The sequence below is a fragment of the Haliotis asinina genome, chromosome 3, assembly GCF_037392515.1.
Source record: "Haliotis asinina isolate JCU_RB_2024 chromosome 3, JCU_Hal_asi_v2, whole genome shotgun sequence".
Classification (NCBI taxonomy): Eukaryota; Metazoa; Mollusca; class Gastropoda; order Lepetellida; family Haliotidae; genus Haliotis; species Haliotis asinina.
In genome coordinates, this window is record NC_090282.1 from 80288608 (window position 1) to 80307804 (window position 19197).

At 38.4% G+C, this 19197-nt stretch overlaps 1 protein-coding gene across 1 annotated transcript in view; it reads right to left on the minus strand.

Annotated features, from left to right (window-relative positions):
* The window catches only part of LOC137278551 (exostosin-like 3), a 59421-nt gene that overhangs the window by 26446 nt on the left and 13778 nt on the right, over positions 1–19197 (minus strand). The window contains exons 2-3 of the mRNA XM_067810985.1: positions 8493–12083; positions 1452–1553 (exon numbers count right to left, since the gene is read on the minus strand). Of these exons, the coding sequence (XP_067667086.1) occupies positions 1452–1553; positions 8493–10545 (2155 nt within the window). The 5' untranslated portion in view covers positions 10546–12083. The remainder of the gene's footprint in view (positions 1–1451; positions 1554–8492; positions 12084–19197) is intronic.

Here is a 19197-nt window from a genome sequence, read left to right on the forward strand (position 1 = left end):
AGATGCCAAGGGATCAGATAAGGATGAATGTAAGATTCAAACACAGCAAGATGTGAATCCTAAAACCACTTGGCTACTTGACAACTTCAACCTGGGGATGCACCTCTATTTCTCTCTACCACAGTTCCAAACAGTTGATTTTCAGGGACATTGATTGCTATCCAAATCCACACTTTGCTGGTAATGATACCAAGGAATGTCTTCTCTAAAGAAATAGAATTTTGGAGAATTGTTTTACAATAAATGAAAACCCCCAAACTCTGCTTGTGAGCAGATGTTTGAACCTTTAGGCTACCTCTCACCCATGGTATGTAAGTTGTAACTGAACAAGAGCATGTGTTGATTGACAGAAGTGCCACCTGACCAAGACATTGTCTAGACAATGTTGCCTGTTGGTACTCAGAATAAGGAGCAGGTCTCTGTGTGTGGCACACAGTTAGTTCTGGGGAATTAGCCAATGACAGTGAGAGCTAATGATAAGTATCACTCCCTGCTGAGTTTGTCTGTAGGTCTCACCATCAGTGCCAGCATCCAACATATCTACAGAAGCCAGTTCACCTGCATGTCATCATCATCACCTTTAGTCTGCATGTTATCTCTACCTTATCAATTAAACAGCCATGGGTTATTTCTGGTGTAAACACTACACATGCACTTAACAAGATAACACCACTTAATCCAGATACAGTTCAAGTTGTCAATGCCAATGTTCCCTTTCCTGCTGCGTGTCTGTACATACGTAGTGACATCCCATGACAAACATTTGCTTCTGTTAGCCACAACGACTCACTGTTTCACCTATGACCCACTGTGCTTATCACCATGACCACAGCTGCAGAGAGCCAACATTTAATACTGAGATGGGAGGGTGGGGGAGAAATGGCTGTTTGTGCATATTATCTTACTGTTGCTACTTTGACATATATTCTTGAAACATTGCTGCTAACGTCAATTCAAAACAAACATCTGACATTGTAAAAAATATAAATAGAAAAAGTGCCCAGGTCCATGTTGCCTGAAAACAAGGAACATGATTCTTGGCCCAAGCATTCCATATAATGTTATTTCTTACACAACAGTGGCTCAAGAACGCCTTCTGATTATTGCTCTCCTAGAGTGTCAAGCTCCCATGACACCAAATAGCATGGCTACCCTGCAGAAATGACCAAGCAGGATCACAAGTGCAATCTCCTAACGTGCTTTGGTGTTACTCAGTTAAGGGTGAAACAAAATGAAAGGGTCATAGTAAGGCTGTGGAAATCTAGACATGCCACATTTTCTAGTCATGAGTGGGATTTCTTGGATGCGTTTGCCTCAGGGTCTGTATAACCGACTAATAAAATACTCAGCATCCTGAGGATTTAAACCCAAGTTGTGCTGAAGACAGTTTTGTCCCAACTGTCATGTCACACTTACAACATCTTGATGTGTACTGTCTACAGGCAACTTACTAGTGAACTGTTCCCGCTGGACATTTCCACCCAGGGCTCCGCTGAACTCCTTCCCAGATCCACCAGCTCCCTTCCCAATTGACCGGAACCCATAGCCAGAACCTGGAGAGCAGAACATGATATTAAAAGCACAGACAAATATTACAGGATCATTTTCTTATAGTTTACTGTACTGTTTGATATATAATTCTTAATATGTCAAAAGATACTACAACATCCCATGGATGTAGGGCAATATCATACAGTAACCATTGTCAAACTATCAAGTAATGTGCAATGACAAAAATATTTTGTCACATCATCTTATTCAATAATTACCTACAGAGGAAGATCACATGCCATTACATGCTGGTAAGCTAGCTCTTTATTGATTAACAACTGGTCTCTGAGGAGAACATGTTTTAAAAAAATGGTAAAAAATTAAATATAATGAAAAGGAGCCCTGAGACTTTCTTCATTTTCAGAAGCTGTGGAAATGCAGTCCTGCCATGTTTTCTAGATTTGCATGGGATAATGGGATTCTTGGATAAATTGTTTTCGGGTTCTACCATATAGCCTGACATCATATGGACATATCTACCTGAACACAAATATCCTGCCATCTAAGCAGTATATCTACAAGACATGTTTTTTGTAACATCACTCTCAGCAATATTCCAGTCTGTAAATAACTGAGTCTGTATCCGACAACCAAAAACTGTCATCATATCAATATCTACAACTCCTGATCAAATAGACATATAAGTAACTACTGCTGCAGAGATGTCGGAATGGAAGACCAGGCACTGGTGTAATAGAGCTTCTGCAGGTAATAGAGTGTGTGTTATGATAATTATAGAGAATAATATTCCCAAGAGTAAAGGTGTCGACATCTTGGTAGCATTATCCAGGCTACCTGCCATTCTGGTGAAAGTCAGGTAACACACTCACAGGATACAGGAGGCATCAACCTCAGTCATCAGAGCTGTTCCACAGGTATTGCTCATCAGAATGAAATAGCTTCTGGGTAATTCATACATCTTGTTTTTCAACAGGTCTGGTGGAGGTCTGCTTCACACACTGAAAGCTGTGGGAGCGTGGTGTTTGTTTACAGAATAGATTATTATTATCACTATCAATGTGGTCATCTTTCAGATTGTCTTAACCAGGAGTCACAATTCTGAAAGAGGAACCTGACTGGCCACTAAGAGAATAGGAGGGACCCAGAAGGAACATAACTTCTAACAACCACAGGTGGAACTACAGTCCAACCACAAAATTCCAGTCTAATTCCAAGAGGGTGGAACGTGACTTTCATAGTCAGTTAATACCCTTGCCTCAAGAAAATGTATGATGATATGCATTCAAGCCAGTCAGCAAGTCAGACCCTCCATTCACCTCTTCTAGAACAGGTTGCCGAAGGGCTCCATTTTACCTAGAATCAAGGTTTAACCCAGCACAAAAGTCCATGGTAAAGCAGTCACTGGTCCTTTACAACTTATAGTGACAAAACCTTTAGTGGTTTCTACAATATGATATTGATAACCAATTGTTAATGGAACAAATTGAATAAATGTAACTTTATCTCATTTATTTAGTCCAACATCCTCGTTAATCCAACAGTTTGCTGTGCAACAGGTAATGTAGGATTAGTGAGACTTGGCTGTATTCATCCAGTCGCAGCCTTGGAGGAGGGAGGGCGATGGGCTTAAGATGTCAAAATATATGTCGGAGGGTTATCTAGGCCTAACTAGAAGCTGATATTCTCCCCAAGGCTGCAGCAGGTGTCAACAAAACTCCCCAAATTGTATCTACAAATTTCCTATTTCACACAGTTACAATTAATGCTTGTGTTAACTCCTCTGAGCATTGGTATTATCAGGTAATGCTATGAAAAGATCAAGGGTCATTTTCTGGCATTCAAAGTCAGAGGATCCTGACAAGGTAATGACCTCATGAACTGGCCAGTAGACAGATGTATCATACATTATTATCAGATATAACATCATCTTACAAAATTTAACATCATATCTCAGGATACAAGATCATATAACAGGAACCTGATTAAGTTCCGCTGTGAAGTTGTGTTATTTTGAGTTACTCTGTATTAGACACAGGCTGACTATGCACATGCAGTACTTTCTATGATCTTCAATGATTCTAAATCATCAATTATTTGCTTCAAAGGGTTATGAAATATTATAAACCTCTGTATATGAAGAGATTGAAAACTACCAGGGATAAGTCAAAATAGTTAAAGTTTAGATGAGTGAGTTCTTATTTTTACACTGCTTTTAGCAACATTTTAGCAATATATCGGTTGGGGGACACCAGAAATGGACTTCACCTACTGTATCCATGTGGGGATTCAAACCTTGGTGACAAGCGAATGCTTTAACCATGAGGCTACCCTACAACCCAACAAATTCAGATGACTTGAGAAAGTCACAAGCCATATGGTCAGAGTGTGAAACCTATCCTGCTTTTTTACCTGTTACACATATAGATGTGGGCATTGGGAATTCATTGAAAACGTTAAATTAATCAGTATTTGGCTTGTTGGATACTAGATAGCAGTTCACAAAGAATAAAAAATACTACAAAATATTTCAAATGAGTTCTCTCTCAGTATCCTTCAAGTTACTATCAGTAAATGGTTAGTTCAAACCTTCACAAACATGAAAAATACTTGTCTTCCACACGTTCAACACAAACACATCTTTATCTCCACAAAACATTAGCAAAATGATAAAAATCAGATTTCACATGAATGTCTTGTTTAGAAACCTCTCCAACCTATCACTGGTGAAGCAGACAAAGGAGTAGATGTTAACTTTCACTTATGTAAACAGTGATAAAAAGGTTATTTTGAAAACCAGTCACAAACAAGAAGACTGCCAACTTTCCCAAACATTCAACACTTGTTTTTGACTTCTATTATGTAACTAAAACTGCAGCTGCTGTAACCATGGCAACTAGCAACCATGATAATATTAATACATTTAACAAGCTCTGAGTTTCATGTCACATGTATTTCTTAACATCTAAATTGAGGGGAATTTCTAATGAAGGCAAGAAATATTAAATACATAATTATTACACAACGAAGTTCTGACTGAACAAGGTTCATATGTTCATCTTGTAGAAGCCCAAAACCTTTCCACAAGAAGTAAGTCCAAGGTGTCTCTGAACAAAACTATTTCAAGTAAAGCTATTTCTGCACTTTTCAGTGACATCAATGACAACCTATTTACATCCTTTTTTTCACCTCCTGGTCTCATTAAAAAAAGTTAGGAAAGGTAAAAACGAAATGGGTCTGATAACAATGTCACTGGTGAGGACATAGGCTTTTTCAATGCATGCGTCAAATTGTGTTACTGTGTTTTGTTTGAGGTTGGCCTTTTCAACCTTAATTAAATCTGTAGACTCAACAGCAGCTTGAAACCTGGATGGGATATGGGAAATAGAGTTGGCATCCTGAGTATATGTTTCTTCTTTGACCTGACAGTGACCTGTATTGATGCTTCTGGTCACAACAAACAGTAATAAACATGGGCTGTTTATCATAACATGCTACCTCATCAAGACATCTAAAACCACTATCATTCTGCAGTATATTCATGTACAGTCAAACCCAAGTCATCTGGATGTCTTGGTTTCAACCGAAAATCGTCCAGACAGCGAGACGTCCAGATAACTGGCTCAAACAAGCAGAATGTGGAAACTTAAGTGAAAGCCAAAAGTGAAAATTGTTTTATGTCCAAATATCAATAAATCAATAGTAATAACAGAGAATCATCATAACATTTAAATGTACAGAAAATACATGGAAGGAGGAACGCAAGCGACAAGTTGTCAGGTTGTCTTGGATGTAATCATGCGTCGTGTAAAGCTTCAGGTGGTAAGTAAATCCGTAAATCCATGACAAAAAGTCACTATTTTGCCAACTGCATATTCTTTTAATTTTAAAGATACATTTCTTGCCCAGAAAATATATGGCATTGCATTGAACTTATGCTGTCTGCAGAAAGTAAACTTCCGAGCAGTATCACATGACTTAGATCGTGAGGCAGGCAATTGTTATACATACAGTACAGTTACTGTGTAGTTAATCATAATCTTATTTAACATGTGTTTTTGTTATATACGACAAAATGTTGTGGATGTCAACGTCTTCTTTATTGTTTTCATGACGTTTCTGGGCTATTCCTTGCCCCTTCATCAGGTGGGGCAAGGAATAGCCCAGAAACATTGTGAAAACAGTAAACAAGAAGTTGACATCCATAACATTTTGACGTATAAAAGACTACCAACTTCTAAATGCCTCTCAAGAACCTCATGTGTTTTTGTTACTGATGAGATGTTCTCACATCTGCCAAATCCTAATGAACAATCTGAGTGACACACATCCCTAGTGTTTTGATGGGCAATCACTTAGTTGTGCAGTAAACAGTATTGATGTGTTGATGTGACACATACACATGCACATGTATACAGATCTTTCCATCCAGATAACAGGATCATTTTTCAGTGGAAATCTATGGGAATGGTTTGAAAATTTGCCATCTGGGTCCATAAGTGCCGGGTCCAGTTAAACAAGTACAATTACTTAGCGCAAGTTTCGTTTCACACAAATATCTTCTGGAAAGTGGGGTTTCCGGATTTGTGGGGTCCAAGCAAACGGGGTTAGACTGTACTCAAATACACAAGTCTCACATGATAATTTCACCAACCAAATACACTCCTCTGAAAATTAACATACAACAGCAAACATAACATGATGAACTTCAAAATGTTTAAGATGTAGCAAAGATTAATATTACAAAAATATATTCAAATACAAAAACCCAGATTCAACAAATTTGTGAAATGCTAACTTGTTGTACCTGTGTATCAAGTTATTTCCTCATCAAACTGCCATGTTAGTGTGAAACATTCCTTAATAATTCAATAGCAAGTGACTAGCCAGAGCCAATGAGTCGCATCGCTTCACTGCAATCATTCCCATCAGCCAGAGAACATTTACCTGGTTCTTGTAACCATGCATTAAATTACAGTCAAAGTGTAGCTGTATCTATTATCAATGGCAATCTTCCAACACCCAGCATCAGCTGGGATCCATCCACGGGCTGAAAGGAAATGACTTTTAGTTCTACTTAAACTGTCTTTATTGAAACTATGCATTTTCATAGTCAGTTCATGGAATATGCTCAGACAACAGGGGGCTTGCTCCTTGGTATGATTTTTTATGTGATGTTTTCCTAAAGGAACAAAAATGTTTTCCAAAAAAAACAAAAAAACATCTGCACACATTTCTATGATGTTTAACGATAGCAAAAGCACCACAACTGTAGAAAAATTAGAAGAGATAAGCAGTAGAAAATGACTGATGGCTACTCAGTACTGCCCTGTCTAGTGTCGATATGACTATAGCTACAACTTAGATTTCATTAGTTTGCCCATTTAGCATTCATAACAAATATTAATATGAGATATACAACCTGTGTTTTCAGTGTACAGCTAGATATTACAGCTAAAAATTTGCCGTGACAAAAGGTATAAAAAATTCCCTCAGAACCAGCAAAATATAACACTAAGAAGTCTAAAATTTTCGATATTTTATATTGAGCAAACAAAAGCAAGATACAAAGCTTCACAATGAGGTTTCATGCTCGATGCAATGGAGTCAAAACTAAAGTAATGGGTCACAAATCTTAATTTCAACTCACAAAAGTCTTCGTTTGAGAGTGAGAAACAGTTATACGAAATGTAACACTGCGAGGGGTCAGGCAGCAGTCATGTAGGTCAAGCATTGGCGAGTTGAGGTTAGCCAAATGATGTACTCCATTTAATCTGTAAGTGTGTCGTGTGTGTGTTATCACAACCAGCTTTTAAATACACAGTCACTGATTCCTGAATATTTGAGCACGATACTACCATTGCCATTAACATGGAATTTTCCCGAAAGTATGCAGAACTAATCCAAACACATATTCAAAGGGAGGTAACTGTAGAGACCTACTTTAAAGGCCTGCCACTAAAATACTAATAGCATTGACAATTTACGATACAAAATGTGACCCATAATAACCATCACTCAAAACGTTAAACATTGTGACCCGATAATAATAATCACTTAATCAATAATACAGTTTACAGAAAATACACTCTCGTAATACTAGGTTATCTAAAGATTTGACAACTGGGTATGTTAAACTGAAAATGGAACTAAGCAAAGAAGCTCGATTCATAAACTGTTAGATATATCTTAGTAAAATCAATTGCTGCACATTGACAACACAGTATGTTTATCTCTAGTCTACTTTGGTGTTAGTTAGGATATTCAATGAACACAAAAGATGAGTCAGCTATTGTCAAAATGGTTTCTCTCTGGAAACTCTGATAACAGCATCAGAACCAAGTTTGGTACTGTGTACAGTCATGCAGCAATCCAACTGGCTCCACAGCTCCAGGTAAGAATTAGCTCATATGGGTACTGTTCCTATAGTAGTTTTTAGAGTGGGTATTATGAATGTTGAGTGGGTATTTCAGTTTGTGTTACACACTGCTTTCCAACATTACATGCCAGGGGGGATAATAAAGGAGCCTCTTGCTGTCACATTGACAAAAATATTGTGGCATTGTCCAAATTTGGATTGGTTTTAAGGATCATATTTTCTAAATCTGAGAAATTGGGAATTATCAGTGTCATTCACGACAAATATTGGCCCAAATAACGGAGTTTGAAAAGATTTAGAAAAATTCCCATAACAATGATTTATCCATTTTTCTTGACAACATTCAATCCCTAAATATATAGAATTTTGATAGTTACAAATAAACCCATTTAAATTGAAAAGGAGCCCTACTGATTTGGGTGATTCAGGCTGAACCTGGAGAAATCTAGACTTTATCAGGACTTGAGCTTTGCAGGGAAGGCAAGGCAATAAGGACTGCCTGTAACCTAGAGTTATGGGACTATTGGTAGTGGCTTGTATTATCAAATTGTACATTATTAACCTTCAGGAACCTTAGTTATTGTTGAAGAGTGTTTTCACTCACCTAGATATTTGGCCTCTGATGGCAGCACAGGGTCAAAGGGCTGATACGGGTACAGACTGAATGGATCCCCTGGTTTGTTGAAGACGCCATAGTTGATAAACTGAGTGTAGTTTCTGTAGAACTTTTCAGAAGGAAACCTGGCTTCAGTTGGACCAAGCACTTCATCAGTCTCTGGCTCCATCTCTGGACCATTGAACTTAAGGGGAATGAAAGAAGCATTGAAAACACTTGGAGTTGGCTCTTCTCTTACTGGTTTGGCTGGAATCTGAAGTCTTGTTCTGAAAACAGCTAGCATTGAGTCAATAATCCGTTTTGAGCTACTCATATATGTTTCCCACAGGAACCTCCCTTGTTGTCTCATCTGTGAGATGTCACTATCAGTAAAGGTTCTCAAAAAGAAATGAATCTCTGTCACTCTGGACACTGGCAGAAGTATTGCAGCAAGTCTCCAGTCGAGGATTTCACTAAATGGAAGCTGCACATGATCACCAAGTATAATAGGAATGGCACCGTATTTTAATGATTCATACAAACGAATTTGAAACACAGTTGTTGATAGCATTGTGAAGTTTGTTGGTGGCAACACCAAGGAGAATGTTGACTGAGAGAGTATCTTGCTTCTTTGTTCACTGTTCCCACATAGACCCCACTCAGCATAGCTACCCTGAGGCTGAGGCCCATCACATGAAAACTGCAGGAACAAGGTGTCAGGGATCTGATTATGCATTTTTTTCAAGGCAGCTACGACAGATGCCTCGAGAGACACAAGCCTAGATGCATCAGCTGCAGTTTTCAGAGTCCGGACTTGGAAATTTTCATCTTCCCCATCATCGTCTTCTTCTTCAGAGAGTTGTTCTTCATGCCCTGCTCCCTGAGGCACTTCCTGTACTGACCTTGGGATTCGCTGTGCATTACCTCCATTCTCATTCACTGTGTCCTGAATACTCTGTATGTTCTGCTCAATATTCTGTGCAAGCTTATTAGAAATTGCCTCTCCCCAAAATGACATGAGGTATTTTCGTCTAACTGGTGACATTGAGGGCAAATCTTGCCATGTGTCCCCTTCAGCTATGCCAAAGTTTGGAGGAAGAAGTACATCAAAACCTGGCCTGAACACACTGTTTACAAACACTGACTGCACTATCATAGCACGGCCAGTGTTAACATCTGTAAAGAACTCCTTGCTCCATGGATTCCTGGCTAGATTAAGTATAACATGATTCCTACCATCACCATGCCAGTGAGGAAGGTCGTGAAGTTGTCTCTCAAAATGAGCTCTATCCACAAGTTGATCTTCTGCTATTTCTCCCACTAAGACAATAAACAGGCAAGCAGACAGAGGATCTGTAGTCACATATACACTTTTTTGAAAACTACTCCTGAAAGAAGACTGAACAAAGTCAACAATTTTATGAGATCCAAATAAACTGTCATCAGGATTGTAAACAAATACTGGAAATCCTGACACGAGTGAACATGATGTGTAGTCAAAACATGAATGCATTCTGCAGGACTTGGATGACAAAGGCAATGGAATGTTCTCACTTGGGTCGGCCTCCATTAGGATCCTCTGTGGTGCCTTGATGTTGGGAATATACTGCATGATTGTCTCTTCTTTCTCCATTCGCAGCTGATCCAAGGCGATTTTCAGTTGGCTCACCTCTTTGTTTATCGTTTCATATTGGGATTTTAAGGTGTCAATATGAGTTGTATAACCTGAAACTTCAGCTTGGAGTTTCTGTCTCTTGCTTTCCAAATCACGCAGTTCATTATTAACAGATGCTTTAATACGACGCAACTCTTCAATTTGATGTTTTAGCTCTGAGCTTTTGCTTAAATCAATATCACTGTCTGGGTAGTCCAACTTAGTCCTTGACCGGTGTATAGGGTGGTCAATGTCCCCAGCAATGTTGGAAAGGTAGTAATGGCCGACCAGCGGCACTGTTATAAAAAGACATAAAAACACCAAAATGCACTTTGAAGTAACCATGTGCCGTAAACACACACACACTCGACCACGCAGCCAGGTAGCACCTGAACGGTCTACTTTCATTTTGACTGCAGAAAATCAAATCATAAATCTAAAACTTGATATAAAATTTATAAACATGGCATTAAAACTTAAATTTCTCTAAAAGCAGGATGTCTAAAATTATATGACAAATAAAATTATTATTCACATACTTCAGAGTCAATTTTCCACACAGTAATTATTCCACATATGGCTCAGTGTCCATTGAAAGTTTGTGGATGAGTAACTTTAAACAGCTACTCTAGAATATGGAATATAGAAGGTATGTGCATGAAAACACTCCGCTAGTCACAAATCCTCATGCTGGAAAAAGAACTGTGGTTGGAATCAGTTGTTTGGTGTCTAGCTGCTGCAGTGAGGAAACTATCTTGTTATTTTGTACAAACTTCATTCAGCCAATGCACAGGTGGGAGTCCAGCTCAAACTTCCAACTTCCCCGCAGTATCTGTGAAGCAGGTTATCACGTCTGCTGTAGTGACTAACAACAATCAGCTTCACAACAACAGCACCGAATGTTCTGTATGGCAAACAACAACTGTCATGGATTGGTGGTCAACTTTCACTGATACCCTTTGGACGAGGCCTAATGCTGCTATCTCCCTACTAGAGATTGTTGCAGCACCCAGGGACGACTACAACACTGTGAGGAGTGTGATAGCGACTACAACCAGCTGAGAAGCAGAGGGTATTATGTCTGTGTACACTGGATACAGAAGGAGGCTGACATGCAGCCTATACAAGCTTCCACTGCCTGACTCTCTCTCTCTCTGATTCAATTACCCTGGCCATTCACTAACTACATTCTTTCAAGCATTTCCCCACATTTCCACCATCCCAGGAAGCGATTATTATAAATCAGGTCACAATCCTTCCCTCAGCTTGCCATGTTATGCAATTATATATCCTCCCTCTTCCCCTCTTCTGGCTGGCTGTTCCTTTATTCTCCTTGTACTTCAACTTTCATTCCTTTATTTGATTACTTTCGCTCTGTCAATATCTTTCATAACCAGTAATGAAATCTCATCTTTGCAATATGCCTCTTATCAAAGAAGCATGATCACATATCAAACAAATGTCTTCCGCAATGTCAATTTTTTCATGATGATCAAACAAATATAACCTTGCACTTTTATCAAAGAACTGTTGTTTCAGATAAGTAAAATAAGATGCTGCATAAGTTCACAGTCAAATTTCTTGTGTTTATAAGCTCAGTATATCCTTTGCACGAAGCATGAAATATCTCCTCTTTCTGCTGATAGAGACTAGGGAATTCTGGGAATGAGGTTATCCATCACAGTTTTACATCTAGTCGTTCCTTACAGAAGCTGATTGTCAGTCTGTGTCCCATACACCAAATATTAATTCCACATCCATGACACTGATATCTGCATGAAACACATCAGCCCTAACCCAGGGTTCTCTCTATGTGGATCAGTTGCGAGCTGCAGGAAATTCAGCAGTGGGAAGCCCACTTCCCCCTTGTCCTTACTTTCTCCCCCAGGTTGCTAGGGAGGGGTTAGCTTGGCAACTGGTCACGTCTTGTCAGTCCATGAGCCTACCTGGAACAGAAAGGGTTTTGTTAGAAAATAAATATGTTGGCAGTGACTGACAGTCCATGCAGTGGAAGAAAAATATTGCGTGATGGTTGCTCAACAGGCAATCAGTGGGCAGCTAGCCTGTAAACTTTGGGTGTGTTGATGTCTAATGAATAGGTCCATCATTTATCATGATTACTCTGCTGCAGGGAGCAGATGCATCAGGATGCTTTGTCAAAACTGTCAATAGGAGAAAACATCAAAGGTTGGAATATTTTCTGATTAAAACAGGAATGTCAGTTTGAAGAAAACAAATTGACTTTCAATTATTAGCTTAGGAATAGCACAAACACATCTTCTGTTGTTATTTTTTTCAAGTTATCACATGAATGACCTTGACAAGAATTTGCCAGACTTCATCTGCCACTGACTGTGATCATGACTGTGATTGTACTATCAATCTGACATCATGTTAAATCCAAAACTACAAAATAATGGGGAAAATATGGGGTATTGAAAATTGAAAATGTTAATATGGTTAAAACACAAAACAGTAGTACGCATTTAATGGATTCCTTTTTTTAAAAAAAATACATGGACCAAAACTGATGTTAGAACAAGGCTTTATCTAATGTGCTTGACAAACATTTACAGGCAATGTACAGGGACAACCACTTCTCAAAATCACAATACAAGTTGGTATGTGACAGATTTTTTCCACATGGAAAAGAAGTTGATTTAAGAGTTCCAAAACAACAAAAGGATAGATCTTACTTTAATATGTTTTTCACCTGAAGAGTTTTAATACAATTTGTGTGAAATCTTGAATGAATCAGGCATTTTGTCAACTGCATTTGACAACTTGGCTTGATCCAAAGTACACCCTGGAAGCCCTTCCCCTCCAGTGGGTCTCCCCTAACTATTACCCTCCCCATGTCTCTGCACCCACTGATGTGCTCTTGCAGAGATCATACGCCTGAGCCCAAACCGAGCCATACAAAAAACAAAATCTGCTACGAAAGTAATCTATTCAAATAATACAGCTCCATCTGTACAGCTGTGTTTTAAAGTGCGAACAAGCACAGTTGTGAGTGAGTGGGTGAGTTTAGTTTTACACCGTACTCAGCAATATTCCAGCTATATGGCGGCAGTCTGTACAATCCAGTGATCAACAACATGAGCATCGATCTGCGCAACTGGGAACCGATGACGTGTCAACCAAGTCAGCAAGCCTGACCACCCGATCCCATTAGTCGCCTCTTAAGACAAGCACAGTCGCCTTTTATGTCAAGCATGGGTTACTGAAGGCCTATTTTACCCCGGGACCTTCACAGGTCAGCACAGTTGTGACACTTCTCTAATATCCACATTCAGGTAGAATGTACAATTTGGTTATCATGATATCATGCAAGCTGTGACATCATGAAAGTAGGAGTGGCATGATACCATTTTATATTGCAGAAACCTATCTAACGTTTCATGTTTAGATTGTGTTGTGAATATTTACATGTTTTGGATATATTTACCTTACAGTGCTGTACCTCCTACCATGAAACATTTGCAAAAACTGCAACATACTTTTAGAACAAAATTCTACTATCACCAGAAGAGGTTAATAAAATTGCATACATGACATCCATGACATACTGTAAACCTGCTTCATGAAACATCTCGTCTCTCCATCTAAAAAACAAGAGTCATCAGAAGATGACATATCTCACGGCCCCCACATACTTGAAAGGACAAATCATCTGACAGTTACTTATTGCGTTTTTAGAGCAAGTCTGAATTGTTTCCATGGAATTCATGAAAAATATAAATGCCATATATCTGTAATCAGAAAAATCCACCATTTTAAGATCTGTCTCATATATCTGCCAAGATCTTTTGAAAGATATGAAATGGTTTTCGAGTTTCAGAAACAAAGTCAGCAACGTGTTCATGGAACCGAGAAAATAATACATGAAAAAAAAGGAAATAGCAAAAGGCACTACTTTGGGGTCTGCAACACATATCTACCAAGTTTTACTGACAGATAGTTTTAGAGTTCTGCTCCAGGAACAGAACACACCTCTCACTTTTGAGAGTAAGTCCAAAACGTTTCCATAGAAACTGAGAAAATAATATATCACAAAAAACTGTAAGTACCAAAAGGCACCACTTTAGGTTCAGATTGATATATCTACCAAGTTTTGCAGAAAAATATTGAACAGTTTTTGAGTTCTGCTCCGGAAACGAACCCCATCCCTCCATTTTGAAACTAAGTCCAAAACATTTCCATAGAAACAGAGAAAATAATAAATCACAAAAAAATGTACACAGCAAAAGGCACCACTTAGGGGTCTGCCACACATATCTACCAAGTTACACTGACAGATATTAAGAAGTTTTTGAGCCCTGTTCCGGAAACGAAACACACCTCTCACTTTTGAGACTAAGTACAAACCGTTTCCATGGAAACTCAGAAAATAATAAATCACAAAAACCTGTAAATAGCAAAAGGCACCACTTTGGGATCTGCCACACACATCTACCAAGTTACACTGACAGATATTAAGAAGTTTTTGAGTTCTGCTCCGGAAACGAAACACACCTCTCACTTTTGAGACAAAGTCTGAATCGCATGGAAACCAAGAAACTAAGAAATCACAAAAGCCTGTAACTAGCAAAAGGCATCATTGCGGCTTCTGATTGGTACATCTACCAAGTTTTGCAGAAAAATATTGAACGGTTTTTGAGTTCTGCTCCGGAAACAAAGCACATCCCTTCATTTTGAGACTAAGTCCAAAACATTTTCATGGAAACTGAGAAAATAATAAATCACAAAAACCTGTAAATAGCAAAAGGCACCACTTTGGGGTCTGCCACAGATATCTACCAAGTTTTGAAGAAAAATATTGAACGGTCTTTGAGTTCTGCTCCAGATACGAAGCCCGCCCCACCATTAGACTAACACCAAAATGTTCCATGGAAAAACAAAAAAAATAAAAATGCCCAAACTCTGTAAATAGCAAAAGGCACACCTATAGATTGAGATTATTATATCTATCAAGTTTGGCCTAAAAATATTGGATGGTTTCTGAGTTATGCTCCGGAAACAAAATGATTACAGACGAGGCATCGACTATATCCCCCCGCATTACATGCCATGGGGATAAAAAACACTTTCTTTAATCACGCTTGTAGTGACAACAAGCTTGACACCATTTCTTAACTCCATTCACACAGATTGGGAATGGTTTCTGCTGTTCTATATTTTGGCAATATACACACAGGAAAATGGTAGTACATCAGCATCTTGTCATCAGTATCGTACAGCAACAAAACATGGAAAGCCACATATTACTGTCTTTGTCTAAACCATATTTCTAGAAGTTTGAAGGTTATCTCATAGTCAGCACTGTCAGTGACTATCATTTAATTGCAGTGCAAGGAGAATAAACATGAAGAGATTACTTTAGGGCATGTGGAAAGTATCATTAGGATCATTGTCAAACTAACTATGTATAAACTTCTTAACTGTCTGAACTCATATACCTTCTGTGTTTCAAACACTGACCGTGAACACTGTAGCTTTGGGATTGCAACATAACAGAATCAGAAGCTGCAAAATGATGCCAGTTCTGTTCAGATCACCGTGGCCATGACTGAACTTCAATGAAATGTTGGCTAAGCAGCTCCCGCAACAACACCAACTTGTTAATAGCCCATCCTTCAAAAACTCTACTTCTATACATTCTGTTAAAATAGAACATCTTGAAACAGTTGCCAGACAATTTGTAGTTGTGGAAAATGTTTACCAGCATATATATATCATCAATTGTGAGCCTGGCGAGGCATCCAGCTGGTTAAGAGAGAGAAATGGTGGAACCTACCTACACAAACAAGCACCTCATTAAACAACAACCAAAGTTGTGAAAAGACAACACAGGACTGGTGCTCCAATCGAAAACTGCCTTCAGCAAAGTATGGATTACCTTCACTGACATTCTTCCAAACAACTGGTCTACCGAGTGAGGCTCATGTCAAAGGAAATTATGCGTCTTAGGAACTATCATGCTTTCCTTGGTATATATCACACAAAAATATACTGTCATTATTGTAAAACTTGCAAAATGCAAACAAATGTAATTTGCTGTGTAAGTTACATCCCTTAGCCGTGTTAGGATCGAATGATCATGGTATTGAATCCTATATCAATTTTCCCTAATCATATTCCTTGTATTTTTTGTCACTTGGCTTTCAGAACAGTGGCTAACATCCATTTATCTCCACTACATTAAGACAGAAGACATATAGAAGGTCATGTTGTTCTTAAAAGAGAATAAAGTGGAAATACATATGTTGATCATACTTTCTAGTCAGTATGACTGAAAGAAAAGATCAGAACCCATCCCAGTCATTGCTAAGGGCTTATTCCAGCCCCTTTTTGTGATTAATATCATAAATACGACATGTATTCTCTTTGGTACACATGTTACTAGTTAGCAGACATATCATGGCATAATGGTAAACCATAGTACAATGTATCATACAAATGTCTCCAGGCAGTAACAGTAGTGGAATTATATGAAGAAACGTTTTAATTCATTTGGCATATGGCCATCAGATGTAAGTACAGATTGAATATTGATTTAATGTTAATGCAAAATTAAGTCAATATTCATTTTCAGGTAATCACTGTATTACTTCTGCTCTTTTTAAAGTACACACTATGAGGCATCATTAACTGACGAATACCCTGACTGTTGTAAATTATCACCCTATCTCTGCTTATATGAATACCAAAACTCCATGACACTTTCAATTCCATGACTTAACTAAACATACAAACAAACCAAACAACCAAACCCATATTGAAAGAGTGTTTGCCTGGCTTTTGGTGGCCATGTAATATGTTCTTCATACAGTGGTATCATACACTGATCTTAACATGAGGTAACACTCATCTGGAAGCCTGTACTGGGGCAAGTCTATGCCAATATCTTAAGGGGAGTCCACTACACTCACCAGGAACCCCAAAATTATATGTAGTTCTTTTCACTTTCAGATACTGTTTACAAAATTTAAGCTCAAAAGGATCCATTAATTGAAATTTCATAAGAAGTTCTCCATATTGGAGAACCAGTCAGAGTATAGTCAGTATAGTCACCATCACTTAATCACACTTTTGACTTAATCAGCGCATACTGTGGCACCATTCTTTCTCTGAAAACCATTCATAGGTATGATAGCTTCACCAGATTTGAGATGCTAGGCGTGTCTGGGCTTTGCTCAACACCAGTTTGGGGGTGATTGTGAAGATTTAATCATTGATAATACAAACTTCAGTTTCAATCCCATAATGCATATGGAGCTCTCTACAAAGGTCACTCCACAGCATTACAATGAAAGACAATTCTGGAATGACTTGAGTATGGTAGTACTTGCCTCTGGCAATAGAAAGCATCACCCAGTTCAAATATTTATTCCATTGAAGCAAGAACTGAGCTATCAGATCTGGTTAGTGCTCTAAGTGACCTGCAGTGAGATGTCCTTGGTTATTAAAGTTTAGCATCAGCAAACACTAGACTATATTAGCTTAACAACATTGATACAGATTCAAAACAACTGACACTTACAGAGGAGATAAATACAGTAATCTGAGTAGATGTCCTTATGGCACTTGTCTGGTTCAAGCAATTTTATGTAGGTCAAACAACAACTTACAATTTGTAACCAGGGTCACCAATACAACAATCAGTACTGTGGATAAGACTTCAGTGAATATTTTACTCAAAAAGAAAACAACCTACTTACTCATGTTTAAAACAGCTACACAATATCCAGGCTTGAATCCATCATGATAGACTCAAACTGTGGCACTCACACCCCTGATGTCAGTTGACATTGTTGGAAACATGTGAAAAACACCTCTAAACTCAGTTTATCCAGTCACCTTCACATTTACATCACCATGATAACAGTTAAAAAAATGTTTATACTTACATGCAACCAAAACATCAAACATAATTAAAACACAATTATCACTTTTTCATGACATATAATATACACTGCTGCTTTTAAAAAACAAAAAAACAAAATTATAAGTGTACAATCACGATTCAAAAATGCAATATTTTGTACTTGGGCTTATTTCCCTCAAAACGAAGCCCTCGGGAGACCAAACCCTGTCATAGCAGGTAGGTGTGTACTCAAGAGTAACGATGGCTTCCGACTGCCTGGTTCATTTGCTGATATGCTGAAGGCTCAATGTGCGTACAGAAAGATGATCTGTTTGATGGGCATTTTAGAAGTATGGCAAGTGACAAGAAAGTAAGATTCTTTATGAACGACAACTTCTTTAATTGTACTTGATGCGTCTTTTAAGTATGGATTCATATACCATTGTCAACAAACTCTAGACACTAGAAGAAGTTGTTATCCAAAGAGAATGTATAAAGAGATGTTGGGTTTTGTACATATATGTTCTCTGAATCTGCATTTGATCCAATCAAAAATCATCAGAGTAGAGATGGTGAACTACTGCATGGCCAGAAACTGTCATTCGTCCAAGTACAAAGCAGGACTTGAAACTGACAAGAGTTTCCGTCAGATCCAGTCATCCGAGAAAAATGGATGTAGTTTGTTTGCCACCCACAGATATAACAACATGTCATGTGTACAAGTATCGCACCTGCCTAATTACATAATGTGGCAGCGACAGGACTTGGTGCACGAGTCATAAATCAATTTATTTTGTTGTTGCGTATAGCATGATAGGTGTTAAGTTCAAATTGCATGTAGTCAATGATTGAAGCTGTGTATTGCATAAGGTCTTTAGCAGACAGGCAGGCAGACATATAGGTGTCAATCAACCAGACACTGAGCTTTCTCCATGACAAAGGCTGCTTACCACAATCAACACAAGTTTTTTTATGTAACAAGTAGATTATTTACTTGTTTGTGTACACAACCAAGACTAGACTACTGCTCACAACCTCATACTCCTGGCATGCATATTGCTTCAAGCTCCGCAAATCTATTCACTGCGCATGCGTTATGGGTGCAGCGCTGAGCAGCTGTTGAAATCACTTTTTCCCCCAGTGCTAGGGGAACCTTAGTGAATCGTTTGAACTTGTTTGAATTGTTTTTTGCA